The sequence below is a fragment of the Phyllobates terribilis genome, unplaced genomic scaffold (assembly GCF_046119375.1).
Source record: "Phyllobates terribilis strain yellow unplaced genomic scaffold, ASM4611937v1 Scaffold_7__3_contigs__length_470593459, whole genome shotgun sequence".
Lineage (NCBI taxonomy): Eukaryota > Metazoa > Chordata > Amphibia > Anura > Dendrobatidae > Phyllobates > Phyllobates terribilis.
The window spans coordinates 92,498,570-92,516,284 of record NW_027362767.1 but is presented as its reverse complement, the minus strand read 5'-3'; the positions used below and the strand labels follow the sequence as shown (position 1 = coordinate 92,516,284).

General features: G+C 44.4%; 1 protein-coding gene across 1 annotated transcript in view; it reads right to left on the bottom strand.

The window, feature by feature from the left end:
* The window catches only part of GALNT16 (polypeptide N-acetylgalactosaminyltransferase 16), a 144,677-nt gene that overhangs the window by 28,705 nt on the left and 98,257 nt on the right, over positions 1–17,715 (bottom strand). The window contains exons 8-10 of the mRNA XM_073638982.1: positions 16,414–16,498; positions 12,719–12,822; positions 2,289–2,415 (exon numbers count right to left, since the gene is read on the bottom strand). Coding sequence (XP_073495083.1) covers positions 2,289–2,415; positions 12,719–12,822; positions 16,414–16,498 — 316 coding nt within the window. The remainder of the gene's footprint in view (positions 1–2,288; positions 2,416–12,718; positions 12,823–16,413; positions 16,499–17,715) is intronic.

Genomic DNA, 17,715 nt, shown 5'->3' with positions numbered 1-17,715 from the left:
AGCACACTGCAAGCGCTAAGGTGTATGCAAATATTTAATACATGAAATTTAACCTAAATTACTTCTATATAGAATATACTTTTAAAAATCAACATACTTCTTAGCACATAAATTGGCTCTCATGAATTAACCAGTCAGTCATAACAAGGCAACCTTTCTTTGATAGGACCCTAAACCTAATATACCTCTCCCGGGCTAAAAGTCTACAAATTCAAAGGGCAGGTAGAAGTTATCACTAATCATAATCTGGATCCTACCTACCCTTTAAATTCATAGACTTTTAGCCTGGAAGAAGCATAGGTTAGGATCCCGTCAAAGAAGGATGCCTCGTGCTAATGGGTTTTCATGAATTAGCCAATTTATGCGCCAAGTACCTTCCTTTTTATAAGTATGTTCTAAATTTGAGCAATGCTTTCAAATTTCATGTGTAGCGCAGAGTGCTGCTGTATTCTTTGGTTTGTGCATTATGCAGTCATAGCAGCTTGCACCTGTCCACACTTGCTTTATTCTGTTCGGAGGTACTGGTCAGTTTTTTTTTTTTGTAATTCTACAGAACACAACGTTACAGGATATTTAAAAGCTGTCATTCTGTAACCTCCTTAAAGGAGTTTTCCCAGCATTATAATTGGTGAAAAATTGCAAACTGCTTGTAAAAACAAGTAAATTAGCAAAATCCTCTTTATTCTCAAGAATAGGTGGGACTTTAATGTTATTGTATACTGGTCTTTGCCTAGTTTACCAGCTAGGTCTCCAAAGCAGGGATCACAGAGTTCTTTGTTATTGAGCTTGTAAGCGCTGCTCTGAAGTTGGTAGAAATTCTGGCCAGCTGCCATGCAACTACACTTCTCTGATGCTGCAGAGACAGCATCAGGAGAACACAACTATGCCTGCTGGTTCCAAACTGTCATTCAGAAGCATGAAAACCCGAGGCAGAGGAGCGGTGCGCTCCTGAACAGCAATGATGAGACAGCACTTTCCGTCAAGATAGCAAAAGGTATAACATTGTCTTTAAAAATACAATATATGATCTATACTATGATAGGGTGTAGCGCCGGCGTCCCTGCCCTCTGCTAGGCAGGGACGCTGTTCCCCTCACCTCTCTGCTCCGTGCCCGGCGTCCTCCTCCCGCTCTGCTGGCAGCGGCCGCTCCTTCCCGTCCACTGTTCTTAGGGCGCGCGCGCTCTCCCTCCCTCTTAAAGGGGCCGCGCGCGCCGTCCTAAGGAGTCCCCGGCCAATGGCCGGAGGACTTCACCATATATAAGGCACCTCCTCCAAAATGGAGGTGCCCGAGCAATGTTGTTGCACTGTTCACTACTCTGCTTCAGCCCTCAGGTCCCGTTGCCAGTTACCTGCCAGATACCTGCTAGATTCCTGCCAGCTTGCTGTCTTATTCCTGCCTGCTAGCCTGAGGTCCGACGGTCTGCCTTACTACTCCTGTCAGTCTGTCTAAGGACCAGCTTGCCCGTTCACCTGGGAGCGCACATCAACTACCTGCCTGCTTGCCTGAGGTCCGACGGTCTGCCTTCCAACTCTTGTCAGTCTGTCTATGGACCAGCTTGCCCGCTCACCTGGGAGCGCACATCTGCTACCTGCCTGCTAGCCTACCTGGAGGCTCTGCCGTCACGTGCTGTGACCACCTGCCTGTCCAGTGACTCCTGCCCGCTCACCTGGGAGCGCTCATCTGCTGCCTGTCTGCTAGCCTACCTGGAGGCTCTGCCGTCACGTGCTGTGACCACCCGCCTGTCCAGAGACTTCTGCCCGCTCACCTGGGAGCGCTCATCTGCCGCCTGTCTGTTGGTCTTCCTGGAGGCTCCGCCGTCACATGCTGTGACCACCCGTTCATCCAGAGACTCTCGCCTGCTCACCTGGGAGCTCACGTCTACCATCAGCCGCCACAGGTCGTACCAACCCTTTACCCAGAGACTGCCCCGGTCACTTGCCGTGACCATCTGCCCGTTCACCCAGAGACTGCCCCGGTCACTTGCCGTGACCATCTGCCCGTTCACCCAGAGACTGCCCCGGTCACTTGCCGTGACCATCTGCCCGTTCATCCAGAGACTGCCCCGGTCACTTGCCGTGACCTCCTGCCCGTTCTTCTAGAGACTGTCCCGGTCACCTGCTGTGACTGCCTGCCTGGTCGCCACCCGCTCCCTTACAAGGACCGCCCCCTTGTATAGTAGCTCAGAGGTTCCGCCTCCCAGACCCGTTACATAGGGCAGTACCCATGTATTTCCCCTCTACTTGTTTTGCATTAATATATTATAAATATAAATCATGTTACCACATACTTGATATAGGTCAGAGCATTGCCATCAGGAAATTCATAGGGGTGGCGTTTTCTAAAGACATGACCAACACGGCTGCAGGGAACAATTTCTAGGCTACCTCCACACATCCAGACCCGGAAGGAGAGTTCTGCAATACAACAGGTCATTAAATCTCAAAAGCTAGACATAATTAGACAGCAAATACATACATTTTTGACTTTTGATTTACAGGTTATCCAATAGGACTAGAAAAGATCAACTCTAATAATAAGGTTATTGAACAGTACAATCTATAAAACATTTTGAACAAAAGGGATTATTCCCATTTTGGGGATTTTTGTCAAATAGGTAACAATTTCAGCTATGGGAACTACACTGATAGAGAAAACAGGGATCCGGCAACCAACATTCACAAATTTAATGCAGTTTCAAGCATCAGCTTTTTCTGTTGCAATCAAAGGGGTACATCAAACAGCCAGGCAAACAGATTTTAAAGGCCATAAATGTCTAATACCTTTTTAAGGGGAATCTGTCACCAGGTTTATCTTATGTAATTTGAGAGCAGCATGATAACTGGGTAGAGACCCTGATTCCAAGGATGTGTCACTTACTAGGCTGTGTGTTGCTGTTTCAATAAAATCAGTGTTTTATCAGCAGGAGATTATCACTACAGACTAAGGGTCTCATGCCTCCAAGTCAACTCCTGTGTGTAACCCCGCCCACACCACTGATTGGCAGCCTTGTGTCAATATACAGTGTACACAGAAAGCTGTCAGTCAGTGGTGTGGACAGGGTTATACAGAGCTCAGCATTCTGAGCTCTGCTAGCTCTGCAGCAGAGAAAACTGATTCCATCACAACCTCTGCACCCTGTAAACCAAGTGATACAGTGCTGGAATCGTTGGAAAAATACAAAAACAGCTGCAGTAGAGAGGGGTTAGACTATTATTTAGGCATGGTGCTCTAATATAAAGGCATGCAACTTATTCAAAGCCACACTATACAATCAGAATAGTAGCAGTTTATTTTTAGAGAGATTAATACAATGTACTAGATAGTGAAGATGTAGATAGATAAAAAAGGAAAACTATTAGGACAGTTAGGCTTGTGTTTAATGAATACTTTATGGGTTTGCAAACTAAGACTTCTTGTGATTGCTAGAACAAAGGTTGCAGCATCGATGTGAAGCCAATGCCCAATCGCATTGTAGTATAAAGCACCACGCCAGCCAGTGCTGTGGAGTCAGAGTATAAAATGGACCGGCAGGATGTGCTGTAGATTTTTTCATAAGAATTTGGTAAAGTTATGATATGTCCTATAAATGTCTGTTCTGTTCCTGATCTAAGGATCTTGGCTTTTAGTTGAGATGAATCTGTGCTGTACTTTATGTACATGCTCAGTAGTGAAGCTCCTGGGAAGGAATGCCTGCACTCATCTCAGAACTGCTAGAGTGAGCAGGAAAACAGGATTAAGGCAAGTACAGATGTTACTCAGTATGTTTTTTGTTGAAAACAGTTTTTTTCCCACTTTCTGCATAGTGTATTGCATATTTACAATTTATTAAAAAATTTTTGTGTTCTAAAATTGTATTTCAATAAATATATTTTATGTTCTACCTAAATAGCTTGATTATTGTATCATAATGGTGATGAAAAGACTGATGTTACCATTTTACTACAGTAAATTTATCACTTAAACACGAGCCATGTATGTTGGAGTTGGAGTCAAGGAAATTGAAGAGTTGGAAGTTTGGCTTACCGATGTCACGAGTGTGTCAGAAGTGACAGACAGTCACCCTGCAGTTGGTTGCAGGAGATCTCTACATTTGGCATTACAGACATCTTCTTAGAGGCGGTCTCTAGGACCCAGCGGCTACCTCCCTCTGGTTAATTAACACACTGCCTGGGTGTATAAATACCTACTGTGTTTCAGAGGGAGGTGCAGGCGATTACTTCTGAAGGCTTTAGCAAGAGCAGTACTTCGTCCTCTCTGGAGCTTGAGGATGTGTGCGCATTTGTCTGGAGTCGTCTAAAGCTAAGCTAACCAATTTCCCCGTTTGTTCACTCTTGTTGTCCATAGTGTTCAGTGGAGATCGACTAGTGCTCATCTCCTCCCTTCCCTAGCCTTAGCCGTACGCCATGGAAAGACAGGACGAGGCACGCGTGGGGTGACTGGTGAAGAGCCAATACAGGGACGTTAGTGGAGACAGGGTGACGCTAGATCAACCTAGGAGGTCTCCACTGCCCCCTTTCCCTAGAGTCTGGGCTCCCTTCTCCTCTTCCCTTTGTGTTGCACTAAGTCTTTCCCACACCTTGTGTGACAACCGACTCAACAGCCCTGATGCCAGCGGGCTTTTTTATTTTACCGCTGGAATGGTGCCACTGATCTAAGTTCCCTGTCCCTAGTCTTATACTCACCAGCCGCCGCCTTCTTCTGTTATCGACGGCGCTCCGGTCAGTTTTCTGCAGGTTGTGACCTGCCGGACTGCTTCAGTGTTTGCTGGGGGACCCGAAAGTTACTACTCAATGTAAGTCTATGAGAGCCAGAACGAGGATCTTTATAGACTTGCATTGAGAACTTGTGAATGTTACATGTAACTTCCGATCAATCAAAAGTTGTGGTCACAAAATGGCGTATTGGGACCAGAGCGGTGCTGGGAACAGCTGAAAATGGTGGCTAAATTATAGAAAATAAAAATATTGGAGTGGCGCTTTAAAAAAATGCTATATTCCAGGAGATTCCTGAACTAAATGCTAACAGTGCTGCTATTCACAAAGGGTGCAGTAACAATGGCCGATCATCAGGAACAAGCATTAATAGTAGCAAGTGTTCATAAGCTGCCAATCACCCGACAATTGAAAATTATTGTTCTCGGCAGCACTAAACAAGTGATGTGCTGCCAAGAACAATGATTCTCTACTGTGCACAGAATGATCAGTAACATGATTGTTCTGTGTGCATAAAGTGTGGTCTGACGATCTAAACAGGCTATTAAATGACCAGTCTGCACGTAGCCGATTGGCAGTCGTTTTACGTCTGCCGGTTGGCAAGTGTAAGCCCACTTTTAAATGAGGCTGCAGTACATCGCGCCCATTGAACTCAATGCAGTGTTCTTGTAATATATACGTCTAGGGGGTCAGCCCCTGCTAAGAACTGAATTACACTGACTTTAAGAGCCAGTGCTCCCCTCTGATTTGTGTGGACTTGGACTAGTCCTTTTCCCCTGCAGCTTGCTGTGTGTTGGTTTTGAAGGAGAAGCAGGAAGTGTGTTGGGTCAGGAAGTAGGGTGGGACAGGCAGGACAATAAGTGTAAACGAAAAAGACAGACCGTCACTTCCAAAACAGAAAACTGGTCTGTACAGGTGCTTACTAAGAGTAGCCATCTCCATATATAACTAACAAATAAAGTAGCACTCTAAAGTATGCAAACTTGAAATATATGAAATTTGAATTGCATTACTGTTCAAGGAAATAGAAATAATTGAGAAATCTTAGCACATAAATTAGCCAATTCATGTATACATATATTTATGCGCTAATATTTCTTAATTATTTCTATTTTCTTGAGCAGTAATGCTATTCAAATTTCATATATTTCATGTTTGTATACTTTGCGTTACAGAGTGCCACTTTATTTGTTAGGACAATAAGTGTGTCCTAACAATGAGAGACTGGTAAATGAACTAGATTAAAAAAAAAAATTTAAAATTAAGTTACAGAGGTTGTATACAGTGCCTACAAGTAGTATTCAACCCCCTGCAGATTTAGCTGGTTTGATAAGATGCAAATAAGTTAGAGCCTTCAAACTGCAAACGAGAGTAGGTTTTATGGACAGAAGCATAAATCTTACAAACCAAAAAGTTATGTTGCTCAGTTGAATTTTATTAAATTTTAAACATAAAAGTGTGGGTCAATTATTATACAACCCCTATGTTTAATATTTTGTGGAATAACCCTTGTTTGCAATTACAGCTAATAATCGTCTTTTATAAGACCTGATCAGGCCGGCACAGGTCTGTGGAGTTATCTTGGCCCACTCCTCCATGCAGATCTTCTCCAAGTTATCTAGGTTCTTTGGGTGTCTCATTTGGACTTTATTCTTGAGCTCTTTCCACAAGTTTTCAATTGGGTTAAGGTCAGGAGACTGACTAGGCCACTCCAACACCTTGACTTTTTGCCTCTTGAACCAGGCCTTGGTTTTCTTGGCTGTGTGCTTTGGGTCGTTGTCTTGTTGGAAGATGAAATTACGACCCATCTTAAGATCCTTGATGGAGGAGCGGAGGTTCTTGGCCAAAATCTCCAGGTAGGCCGTGCTATCCATCTTCCCATGGATGCGGACCAGATGGCCAGGCCCCTTGGCAGAGAAACAGCCCCACAGCATGATGCTGCCACCACCATGCTTGACTGTAGGGATGGTATTCTTGGGGTCATATGCAGTGCCATCCAGTCTCCAAACGTCACGTGTGTGGTTGGCACCAAAGATCTCGATCTTGGTCTCATCAGACCATAGAACCTTGAACCAGTCTGTCTCAGAGTCCTCCAAGTGATCATGAGCAAACTGTAGATGAGCCTTGACATGACGCTTTGAAAGTAAAGGTACCTTACGGGCTCGTCTGGAACGGAGACCATTGCGGTGGAGTACGTTACTTATGGTATTGACTGAAACCAATGTCCCCACTGCCATGAGATCTTCCCGGAGCTCCTTCCTTGTTGTCCTTGGGTTAGCCTTGACTCTTCGGACAAGCCTGGCCTCGGCACGGGAGGACACTTTCAAAGGCTGTCCTGGCCGTGGAAGGCTAACAGTAGTTCCATAAGCCTTCCACTTACGGATGATGCTCCCAACAGTGGAGACAGGTAGGCCCAACTCCTTGGAAAGGGTTTTGTACCCCTTGCCAGCCTTGTGACCCTCCACGATCTTGTCTCTGATGGCCTTGGAATGCTCCTTTGTCTTTCCCATGTTGACCATGTCTGAGTGCTGTTCACAAGTTTGGGGAGGGTCTTAAATAGTCAGAAAAGGCTGGCAAAAGAGATCTTTAATCCACACATGTGAAGCTCATTATTCTTGGTGCCTGAACTACTTCTTAATACTTTAGGGGGACCAAACAGAATTCTTGTGGTTTGAGGGGTTGAATAATAAATGACACTCTGAATTAACTTTTAACGTTTTAAAAAAACAAACAAAAAAAAAACAAAAACAAAATTTGCTGCAGTGCATTTCCCACTTCCAGGCTGATCTACAGTACAAATGTCACAATGCCAAGTTAATTCCGCATGTGTCAACCAGCTAAATCTGCAGGGGGTTGAATACTACTTGTAGGCACTGTATGTGCGGTAGAGAGCGTAATTAATAAAATTGGATAAAATTGGATAAATAGATAGGTAAAATGAGTAAATAAAATAGAGATTAGTAGTTCAAGCTTGTGCTTCTAGGGTTCCTTGGAATGCGAGGATGGAATCGGTAGGCTAGAGGGTACAATCATACCAGACCTAACACCCCCCTATCCTTTTCTTCAACTAGGTTTCCAAAGTTGCACCCTCTAGCCCAGAGGTCCCCAACCACCGGTCCGCGGACCAGGACCGGGCCGTTGGGGTTTTTCAGCCGGTCCGCGGGGAGAGGGGGCCCCTCCAGCCTCCAGCAGGGCCGCCATCAGGGCATGACTGCCCTGACTCCAGTATGGGGCCCGGCCGGTAGGAGCCCCCTCGGAGCCCCCCTCTTGTGCGTCTCTCTCCTCATGGGGCCCCCGGCCGCATGCTAAGCGCCGGGTCCGGGACATCTTAGCGCTGCGCTGCTGCGGCAGCACCTTCATGATTCCCCTGACTTCCGGTCATGTGACGGCGCCGTCACATGGCCGGAAGTCAGGAGAACCTGGTGTCAGCGATTTGGACGAGCGCCAGGATTCTGCAGGGATCGCATGGGGGTAAGTATAACAAGTTTTATTTTTTTTTAAATACAATTAACTAGGAGTGGGGGGAATGGGAGATGCACATGGGGGGAGGGGAGAGATGAGAGATGCACATGGGGGAGGGGAGAGATGAGAGATCCACATGGGGGGGAGGGGAGAGATGAGAGATGCACATGGGGGAGGGGAGAGATGAGAGATCCACATGGGGGGGGAGGGGAGAGATGAGAGATGCACATGGGGGGAGGGGAGAGATGAGAGATGCACATGGGAGGGAGGGGAGAGATGAGAGATGCACGGGGGGGTGAGATGCACGGGGGGGATGAGAGATGCACGGGGGGTGGATGAGAGATGCACGGGGGGTGGATGAGAGATGCACGGGGGGGTTGAGAGATGCACGGGGGGGATGAGAGATGCACGGGGGGTGGATGAGAGATGCACGGGGGGGATGAGAGATGCACGGGGGGTGGATGAGAGATGCACGGGGGGTGGATGAGAGATGCACGGGGGGTGGATGAGAGATGCACGGGGGGTGGATGAGAGATGCACGGGGGGTGGATGAGAGATGCACGGGGGGTGGATGAGAGATGCACGGGGGGTGGATGAGAGATGCACGGGGGGTGGATGAGAGATGCACGGGGGGTGGATGAGAGATGCACGGGGGGTGGATGAGAGATGCACGGGGGGTGGATGAGAGATGCACGGGGGGTGGATGAGAGATGCACGGGGGGTGGATGAGAGATGCACGGGGGGTGGATGAGAGATGCACGGGGGGTGGATGAGAGATGCACGGGGGGTGGATGAGAGATGCACGGGGGTGAGCTGCACATGGGGGGGTGAGAGATGCACATGGGGGGGTTATGTTTACATAACTTTGTTGCCTTATGAAGGGCGGGGGGGGCCCCCAAAAATTTCTTGCACAGGGGCCCACTACAGTCTGTGTCCGCCCCTGGGATGAAGTAAATGCAGCTGAACAGCAGCTGTCAGGACAGCTGCCCTGTCCTGCTGCAGGGCGTGATGGGGCCTCAGTGATGCGGCTCCTGGCACAGCACATTATGTGGGGCTCCTGGCGGGGACCTGGTCTACACTATATGATAAGTATGCACTAAACTCCAAATCCCTCCATTACCCCGCCCCCATATGACCAAAGCCCTGCCCACCCCACCCCCTCCTTGCTGGGCCATGGAAAAATGATCTTGCTTCAAGCCGGTCCCTGGTGCAAAAAAGGTTGGGGACCACTGCTCTAGCCTACCGATTCCATCCTCGCATTCCAAGGAACCCTAGAAGCACAAGCTTGAACTACTAATCTCTATTTTATTTACTCATTTTACCTATCTATTTATCCAATTTTATTAATTACGCTCTCTACCACACATATACAACCTCTGTAACTTAATTTTAAAATTTATGTTTTAATCTATGATCCAATAAAGGAATTTTATCTTTCTCCCGTATTCGTCTCACTACTACCAGTGCAAATTAATACCCTAACTACTAGTTTGCATAGATTACGGACACCAGGTGGTTCCCTGTCCAAATTCGCAGCTACTGATAGTGAATAGCCTGTCAGCGCCTCCTTTACCCAACCCACACATGGTAAATGAACTAACTGCGTCAAGGGAAAAGATAGTGCCTGGTTACCGCAGGATCGATCACCAGGCTTGCCAAGCTGGTTCTCCCCAAGCACCTGTAACCTGAGAGAGGAAAAAATGCTGTGGTACCAGTAATCTGTCAACATTGAAAGTGGGAACGATACTTGCCCGGATCCAGCAGAAGACAGATCAGTTCACCTGAAGGAAGAGCTCAACACAACGAACTCAGCTCCACTACATCAGGACCAAGCAGCAGCTACCAGATTTTCTTCTAAGCGCTACAGGACTGTGAGTGTGACACCGGTGTTCAACTGTGTTAGGGTGTAGAGCAGGTTTCTTTAGCCAGTGTGCTGTAGCAGCACGGCCCGATTATCGGAAGCCAGGTAGGAAGTTAGAAGAGAGTAGTTTGTAGAAATTGTTTATACTGTTTATATTGAACTTTGCATTGCCATAGCTGGAGCACAGCTTGTGTGACACGCTCCAGCTATCTCTCCTTGTATCTATTATTGCTATTATCATTACAATAACTGTTAATCTAATTTTCCGGCATATAATCTTCTGTCTTTCAATAAAGCGGGTGTTTTGTTTCTGGCTCCTCATCTACTGTACCGTATTGGGGGAGTACTGCCCGGCGGTGTCGTTCAGTCCCCACTACATACGGTTGCATATAGTCCTCAAGACCATGAAAAAAAAAGAAGCATACCCAGCTATTGGCATACTTCCGCTGATTAGTGTATTGTGCTTGATGGTGTAATCCCATCAGGTCAGAGCCATAGATAGGTTTTCTTTCACATGAGGAAATGATTGCGTTTGCTGCAGTAGTCCTGTGTCTACATACCCTAGACAAGGCAAAGTGGCCCTGGCACTCCGTACCGGTGGTGCACACTCCAGGTGAACGCTCGCCCCCTTTCCCAGCTACACTTCTGATCAGGGCATAGACCAATGCTCCCCAACCAGAGATCCACTGAACATGGCAGTGTTGCTCCTAAAAATCAATCTTGGCTGACTTCATCTACAGCCTACATTTTTCTAATGCAGAAAATACAATATATTCTCTGGCTGCCATAGGTACCAAGATTCATTTTATTAAGAGACATTTCTGATGCTTTGGTAAATATAGGGTTAACCGTTTTATAGCCCATCATCAATGTAAACTGCGCACATTTACTATTCCTCAGTATATGGAGCTTTAAATCGCTCTCTTTTTTTTTCCGCCAAGTTAATAAAGTGTAATAAAAATCACAGACACACAGAGGAGGCAGCAGCTTCACCCACACATTTGCTACAAATCATAAGATTTATGGGGAGACTCAGGCAGATAAATAGCTGGAAGAATGATTCATCCTTATTTTATGGTGCAAGACTCGGATAAATGGGTCCAAAACGAGCAAATTTCTGCCGAGTTTACTTTCACATCAGTGCGGCTTTAGCGATTACTCATCAGCACCCAGCACAACAGAATATGACAAATACACACAAATGATCATTTACTGTCCATCTGTTATAGTCACGAGAAGAAGCAACACTCTCAGCACAGAGAGAACAGGCGGAAAGAAACCGCGTCGTGTTCATTACATGCAGAGGCTTCGAGATTTAGGGCAGAAACAAATGTTAGCAGCGTGCACAGCTCGTAATAAATTGTGTTTGCTTGTTCTTTTCTCTTATTATATATTCAATGAATAAAGAATAAATAGAAATCTGGTAATCACAAGCACATTAGACTTAATTCTGAGTGTTAAGGCTCGTGCACACGACTGATTTTCTTGTTCAAGTGCTGTCCGTGAAAACCTTGTATACCACTCATTCCTGTGATATTCTATGGGGCTCTGCACATGTCTGATTTTTCCTCGGACCTTGTGGTCCATGGAAAAAGTCAGACATGTTAGATTGGCTTAGATCAAAGTCGCCAATGCAAGTCTATGGGTCCGTGAAAAAATCTGATTTTTATGGACTGACATAAAGGACAAGGTGGAGAAACGATTTTTTTTTCTCTTGTATGAGAAAATTCCACCTGATTTGGAGGTGCTAGTGGCCCCCTAGCTTGTTGGGCCCGGCTGCACCAGTCGTATGTCCACCTCTGAATCTGACCGTTATCTAGCGAAAAAAACATCCTCTGTTTAGAAAAAAAAAATCCGATCTGAAAACCCAAAATGAATGTCTATGAGGCTAGGTGGATCTTGGCACGCCAGAGCAGGTTTGTCACTCTCCACAAGGAGAAACGTTACCCCTTAGACCTCAGTCCAGAGCCGCTCACCTAGCCAAATCAGTTCTCATGCTTTGCAATGATGAGGGCCAATAGCCCGAAACACCGTGTCTGCAAATTGAGATTCTGATTTGGCTTTGATCCTAAGTCATATTGCACGACTCGTTAAAGGGTCGATTGTGAATTGTAGGATTGCTGCTTCCAATAGGTGGCGCTATAGAGTACAAGTCCTCTTTTCCTCTGAAGAGGCAATTTGCATATGAGGCAAGGGGAACTGAGCTGTTTTGATGTGCAAGTTTGGTGTTTGTGGGGTTTTTTTTTGTATAGCACCCTACAAAACCTCAGTGGATTATCGGCCAGTGTAAATGGGCCCTTATTCTGGGCAGACAGCTTTATCACAATAAAATAGTTGTCTTTCTACTGGCTGAGGAACACAGTGATCTATTCTCTTTTGCCTTTATTTGATGTTATGCCTAGTTAAGAATCTCATTAGACCCTTCTGAAGATGAAACAATGGCCTGTTTGGTCTCTTTATGCAAGAAAACATCTCCTGATAAATATAAATCACATATGACACTTTATTAGGAGGCTGTGATCAGCAGTGATACTTTTACGCCTACACGACTACTGCAGCTCTCCATAACAAATACACAGCTGCACAAATTTGCTTAAATGCCAAGGAGCTTCACACCTACTGCTGCAATCCCTTCTGTAGAATGTCACCCCTCCAAAAGACACAAAACTAAAATAAACTCACCAAAGTTTTCACCTCCCCAAATGTCCATCTGAGTATCGTACTTTCCTAACTGGTTGAACCATGACTTGTCAATCACAAATATGCCACCAGCAATTACAGGAGTCCTGAAAAATAAAAAAGGAAAAAACAAGATAATTGGAGTTAGCAAGCGGCACTCAAAACAATTATACTTTAGCCATATTCCCACATTGGTTCGTTCGGAAAATCTGTTGCGTTTAAAAGTTCAAGTAAAGTGGAAGAGATTTCATGCACACCTATAATCACCATCCATTTAAAGGGGATATCCGGCCTTGGGGTACAAGTCTGCAGTCACTCTAACTGCAGACTTATGAATCCTCACATCATCCGCACTGTGTGCTATGAGAATTCTTCAGTGCTGGCACTGAAAGCGGGTGGTCATGTCACCGAAAGTATGTAATTCGCATATTTCCGGCCACATTCAGAATAGACGTACCTGGCCTTGCTCAATACACTTTTATTGAGCGAGGCTGCGCACGTCTAGTTGGCTTGTGACCACATGCATGCAAATCACATATCTGCGGTCACGCACCAGCCGCTCCCAGCACAGGAAAATCATTACAGTGTGCAGTGTGCGCAACATGAGTGTTCACAAGTCTGCAGTAACAGAGTAACTGCAGACTTGTACGCCAAGGCAGGCCAGCTAATCTGGATAACCCGGCCCCCATGACTGACAGTCAGCTTTCTGCCTATGCACAGTATACACAGGAAGCTGCCAATCAGTGGTGTGGGCAAGGTTATACAAAGCTTAGCATTCATAGCACTGCAACATCTACAGCAGAGAAAACAGGGATGCTATCAAAACTTCACCAAGCAGCCCAGTATGTGACACATCGCCAAAATCAGACTCTGTGCTCCTACATCATGCTACTTTCAGATTACATTGCAAAAATCAGCTGTCATGGGCCCCTAACAGCCGCGGTGGAATCACCATCCACCCGTGGCTGTTAACACGTTAAATGCCGCTGTCAATCTCCGACAGCGGCATTTAACATGGTCACGCTGGAAGCGCGTCATAAGACCCACCCATCGGTGCCCTTGTTACATGACCGCAAGGTTGCCGATGCGTTGGCATGACAACCTGGGGTCTGCTGGAGACCCCTGCGGTTGTCATTGCCGGGATGCTATGAGCACCGCCCAGCAGTCGGCGTTCATAGCAAGTGAGCAAAAAAAAATCTATAAAAAGTTCAAATCACCCCCTTTCTCCCCATTCAAAATAAAACAATTAAAAAAATCAAATATACACATATTTGGTATCGCCACGTTCAGAATCGCCCGATCTATCAATATAAAAAAAATTAATACGATTGGTAACTGGCGTAATGAGAAAAAAAATCAAAACTACAGAATTGCGTTTTTTTGGTTGCCGCAACATTGCAATAAAATGCAATAATGGGAGATCAAAACATCGTATCTAACCCAAAATCATATCAATAAAAACGTCAGCACGGAAAACAAAAAATAAGCTCTCACCCGACCCCAGATCACGAAAAATGGAAACACTACGTGTCTTGGAAAATGGCATCTTTTTTTTTTTTTTTTACAAACTCTTATTTTAGTGGCGAACAAAAATTCAAAGAATGTATTACATGTTTGGTATCTATGAACTCGTGATGACCTGGAGAATCATAATGGCAGGTCAGTATTAGCATTTAGTGAACATGGTAAAAAAAAAAAAAAAAAAAAGCAACTGTGGAGTTGCACTTTTTATGCAATTTCACAGTACTTGGAATTTGTTTCCCATTTTCCAGTATATAATATGGTAAAACCAATGGTGTCGTTCAAAAGTACAATTCATCCCGGAAGTCCTTACACGGCCATATAGACCAAAAAATAAAAAAGTTATGGCTCTGTGAAGGAGAGGAGCAAAAAACAAAAGCACAAAAACAGAAAAGGGAAGCGGCAGGAAGCACCAAGAAATGGGCAATGTGGAGGACCAAAGGCACTGAACAAACTTAGTGCGGCAGCTTTAAGATACATCATGCCTACTTCTCTTTAAAATTAGATGATGTCCAGCAGTGCCATCATCTCAGAACTGACAGAAACCATGGGGACCCAACTACGCTCATCTACCGTTCAAAGATGTGTGTACAGAAGTGATCTTCATGGAAGAATTGCAGCCAAAAAAACATACTGCTGAGATGGAAAAAAGGCCAGGAGACTCAACAATATGCACAAAAACATAAGAACTGATGTGCAGAAAAATGGCAGCAGGTGCTCTAGACTGAGGAGTTAAAATGTAAAATATTTGCGTCTGCAGAAATCAGTGAAGCATGGTGGAGGGTCTTTGCAAGTGTGGGGCTGCATTTCAGCAAATTTAGTTGAGGATTTGGTCAGGATTAATGATGTCATCAATGTTGTGAAATACGGGCAGATACTTATCCATCATGTAATACCATCAGGAGGCGTCTAATTGACTCCAAATGTATTCTACAGCAGAACAACAACCCCAAATCTACAACCAATAAGAACCATCTTCAGCACAAAGGACAAGGAGTCCTGGAAGTGATGATCCGACCCCCACAGAGCCCTGATCTCAGCATCATCTAGTCTGTCTAGGATTACACGAACAAAAGGATTTGTGCAATGCTACATCCACAGAAGATCTGTAATTGGTTTTCTATGCAAGTGATCCTAGAAGAATTGATGCAGTTTTGTAGACATGGGATGGTCACACCAGATATTGATTGATAAAAATAAACACTATTTTTGAAAGCATTCTTATTTTGCAGTATTATGTACCACACCTGCAAAGGCGTAACTAATAGGTGCAGTGATTGCAATCGCCAAAAATGAAAAAAAAACTATTACTATTAAAAACCTGTGATAATTGGAGTTCGTGTTGGAGATTTTGCATTGGGGCACAAGATTCAAGTTACACCACTGCACACCTGCCTAAAACTGTTGCACATTACTGTATACACTTTAAAGATTTAATGGAGTTACGGGTATTTGTAAGTGAAAAAACTGCCTTCACTCAAACACACTTTTTTCTAAAAAATGCATGTAAATATGCAAATCTTTCCAATTATTAAGCATTCTTTGGTGCATTTTCTTAAAATTAATGCATATTTATACCTTTTTTTCTTGATTGTGTCTTTTTAGCTGTGTTCTTAAGATTACAAATCATGTGATTCATAAGTCATGTGATTCATAAGTCATGTGATTCCCAGTCTCAGTTTCAAATTATTCTTATTTTTTTATAGAGTGCAAGAAAAACAAACAAAAAAAACAACAATGGAGATCTAGTAGTCTACAGTATGCACAATTACAAAAATACTCGGAAAATGAAGAAAATCCGCAAAAAAAAAAAAAAAAAAAAAAAAAAGAAGTAGGTTTTGCAATTAGCATTTTCCCAAGAAATTGCAAATGGCAGAAATTAAGCTTTATAATGCAGCATTTTTTTAAGCTGTGTGTGAAGGCATCTGAAATGTTGCCTGGACTACAGCGAGCCGAGACTCCTGCCTCCTCCAACCACTCAGAGTAATGGTCGGCACGCATCATATACAAACCTGGCAGCATTTAATAAAATACTAAATCAAATCATAGACAATTATAAATCCCTGAGCTCAGCATCTCTCCCGCCATCATATAATGCCCCCAGGTAGTAAAGCATAGGAGACCTGACAGATTTAATAAAGGAACATATTAATGGGAAGAAAAGAAGCAGAGCTCACCGTATGGAGGACGTTGGGTCTGTGCGGGACATCTTTTGTTCTATAGGAATCTGTTCCCACTTGAAATGTAGACTCCAGTCAAAACCTAATAAAAAATAGGATAAACCGCAAAATCATGAGCAGCGGGCATTAGGTTTTGTCTTATGTAGCAAGCTTATTCTTATTTAAGGATAATGGGCAAAGTCATGGCTGCAGAAGTAGTATTCTAAAGGTGCTATCGAGATGAAATCTCACCAGATGTTGGCAACAACCCATCCACACAGGCAAAGAAATCACCACAGGTGTCCATAAATTATGTGTAATAATGAGAAATTACACAGGGGAAAAAAGTATTGAACACATGAAGAAAGAGGTGCAAAAAGCCCTGGAAAGACATGACACCAGCTGAAATCTATCAGTAATTAGAAAGCAATCCTTCCACTTAGTGAAAAATAATATCAACTGGTTCAACTAATAGACTATAAAAAGGGGTCTCATTACCAAGGTGCCGCACAAGAAACATCTCATGATATGTAAAACCAGTGAGCTGTCTCAAGACCTTCGCAACCTTATTGTTGGAAAATATACTGATTGCATTGATTACAGAAGAATTTCTAAACTACTGAAGGTTCCAGTGAGCGCTGTTGAGGGCCATAGTCAGGAAGTGGAAAGAGCATAATTTCACCATAAACTAGCCACGACCAGGTGCTCCCCGCAAGATTTCAGACAGAGGAGCAGAAAGATTATCAGAAGAGTTGTCATAGAGCCAAGGACCACCTGTGGAGAGCTATAGAAAGACCTGGAATCACTGTATGCACGCTCACAACGCAAGGCTCCTTTGCTGAACAAAAAGCATGTTCAAGCGCATTTAAAGTTTGCTTAACAACATTTAGACAAGCCTGTGAAATACTGGGAGAATATAGTCTGGTCAGATGAGACCAACATTGAACTCTTTGGATGCCATAATATTTACTATGTTTGGAGACCAAAAGGCACAGCATATCACCCCAAAAACACCATACCAACAGTGAAGTTTGGAGGTGGGAACATCATGGTGTGAGGTGGTTTTTCAGCACACGGCACTGGCAAACTTGATATGATTGAAGGAAGGATGAATGGACAAATGTTCCAAAGCATTTTAAAAATATTCTGCTGCCATCTACCAGGATGATGAAAATAAAACGAGGGTGGACATTTCAGGATGACAATGATCCCAAACACACAGTCAAGGAAACTCTCCATCGGTTTCAGAGAAAGAAAATAAAGCTGCTAGAATGGCCGAGCCAATCACCGAACCTGAATCCAATAGAAAATGTATGGAAA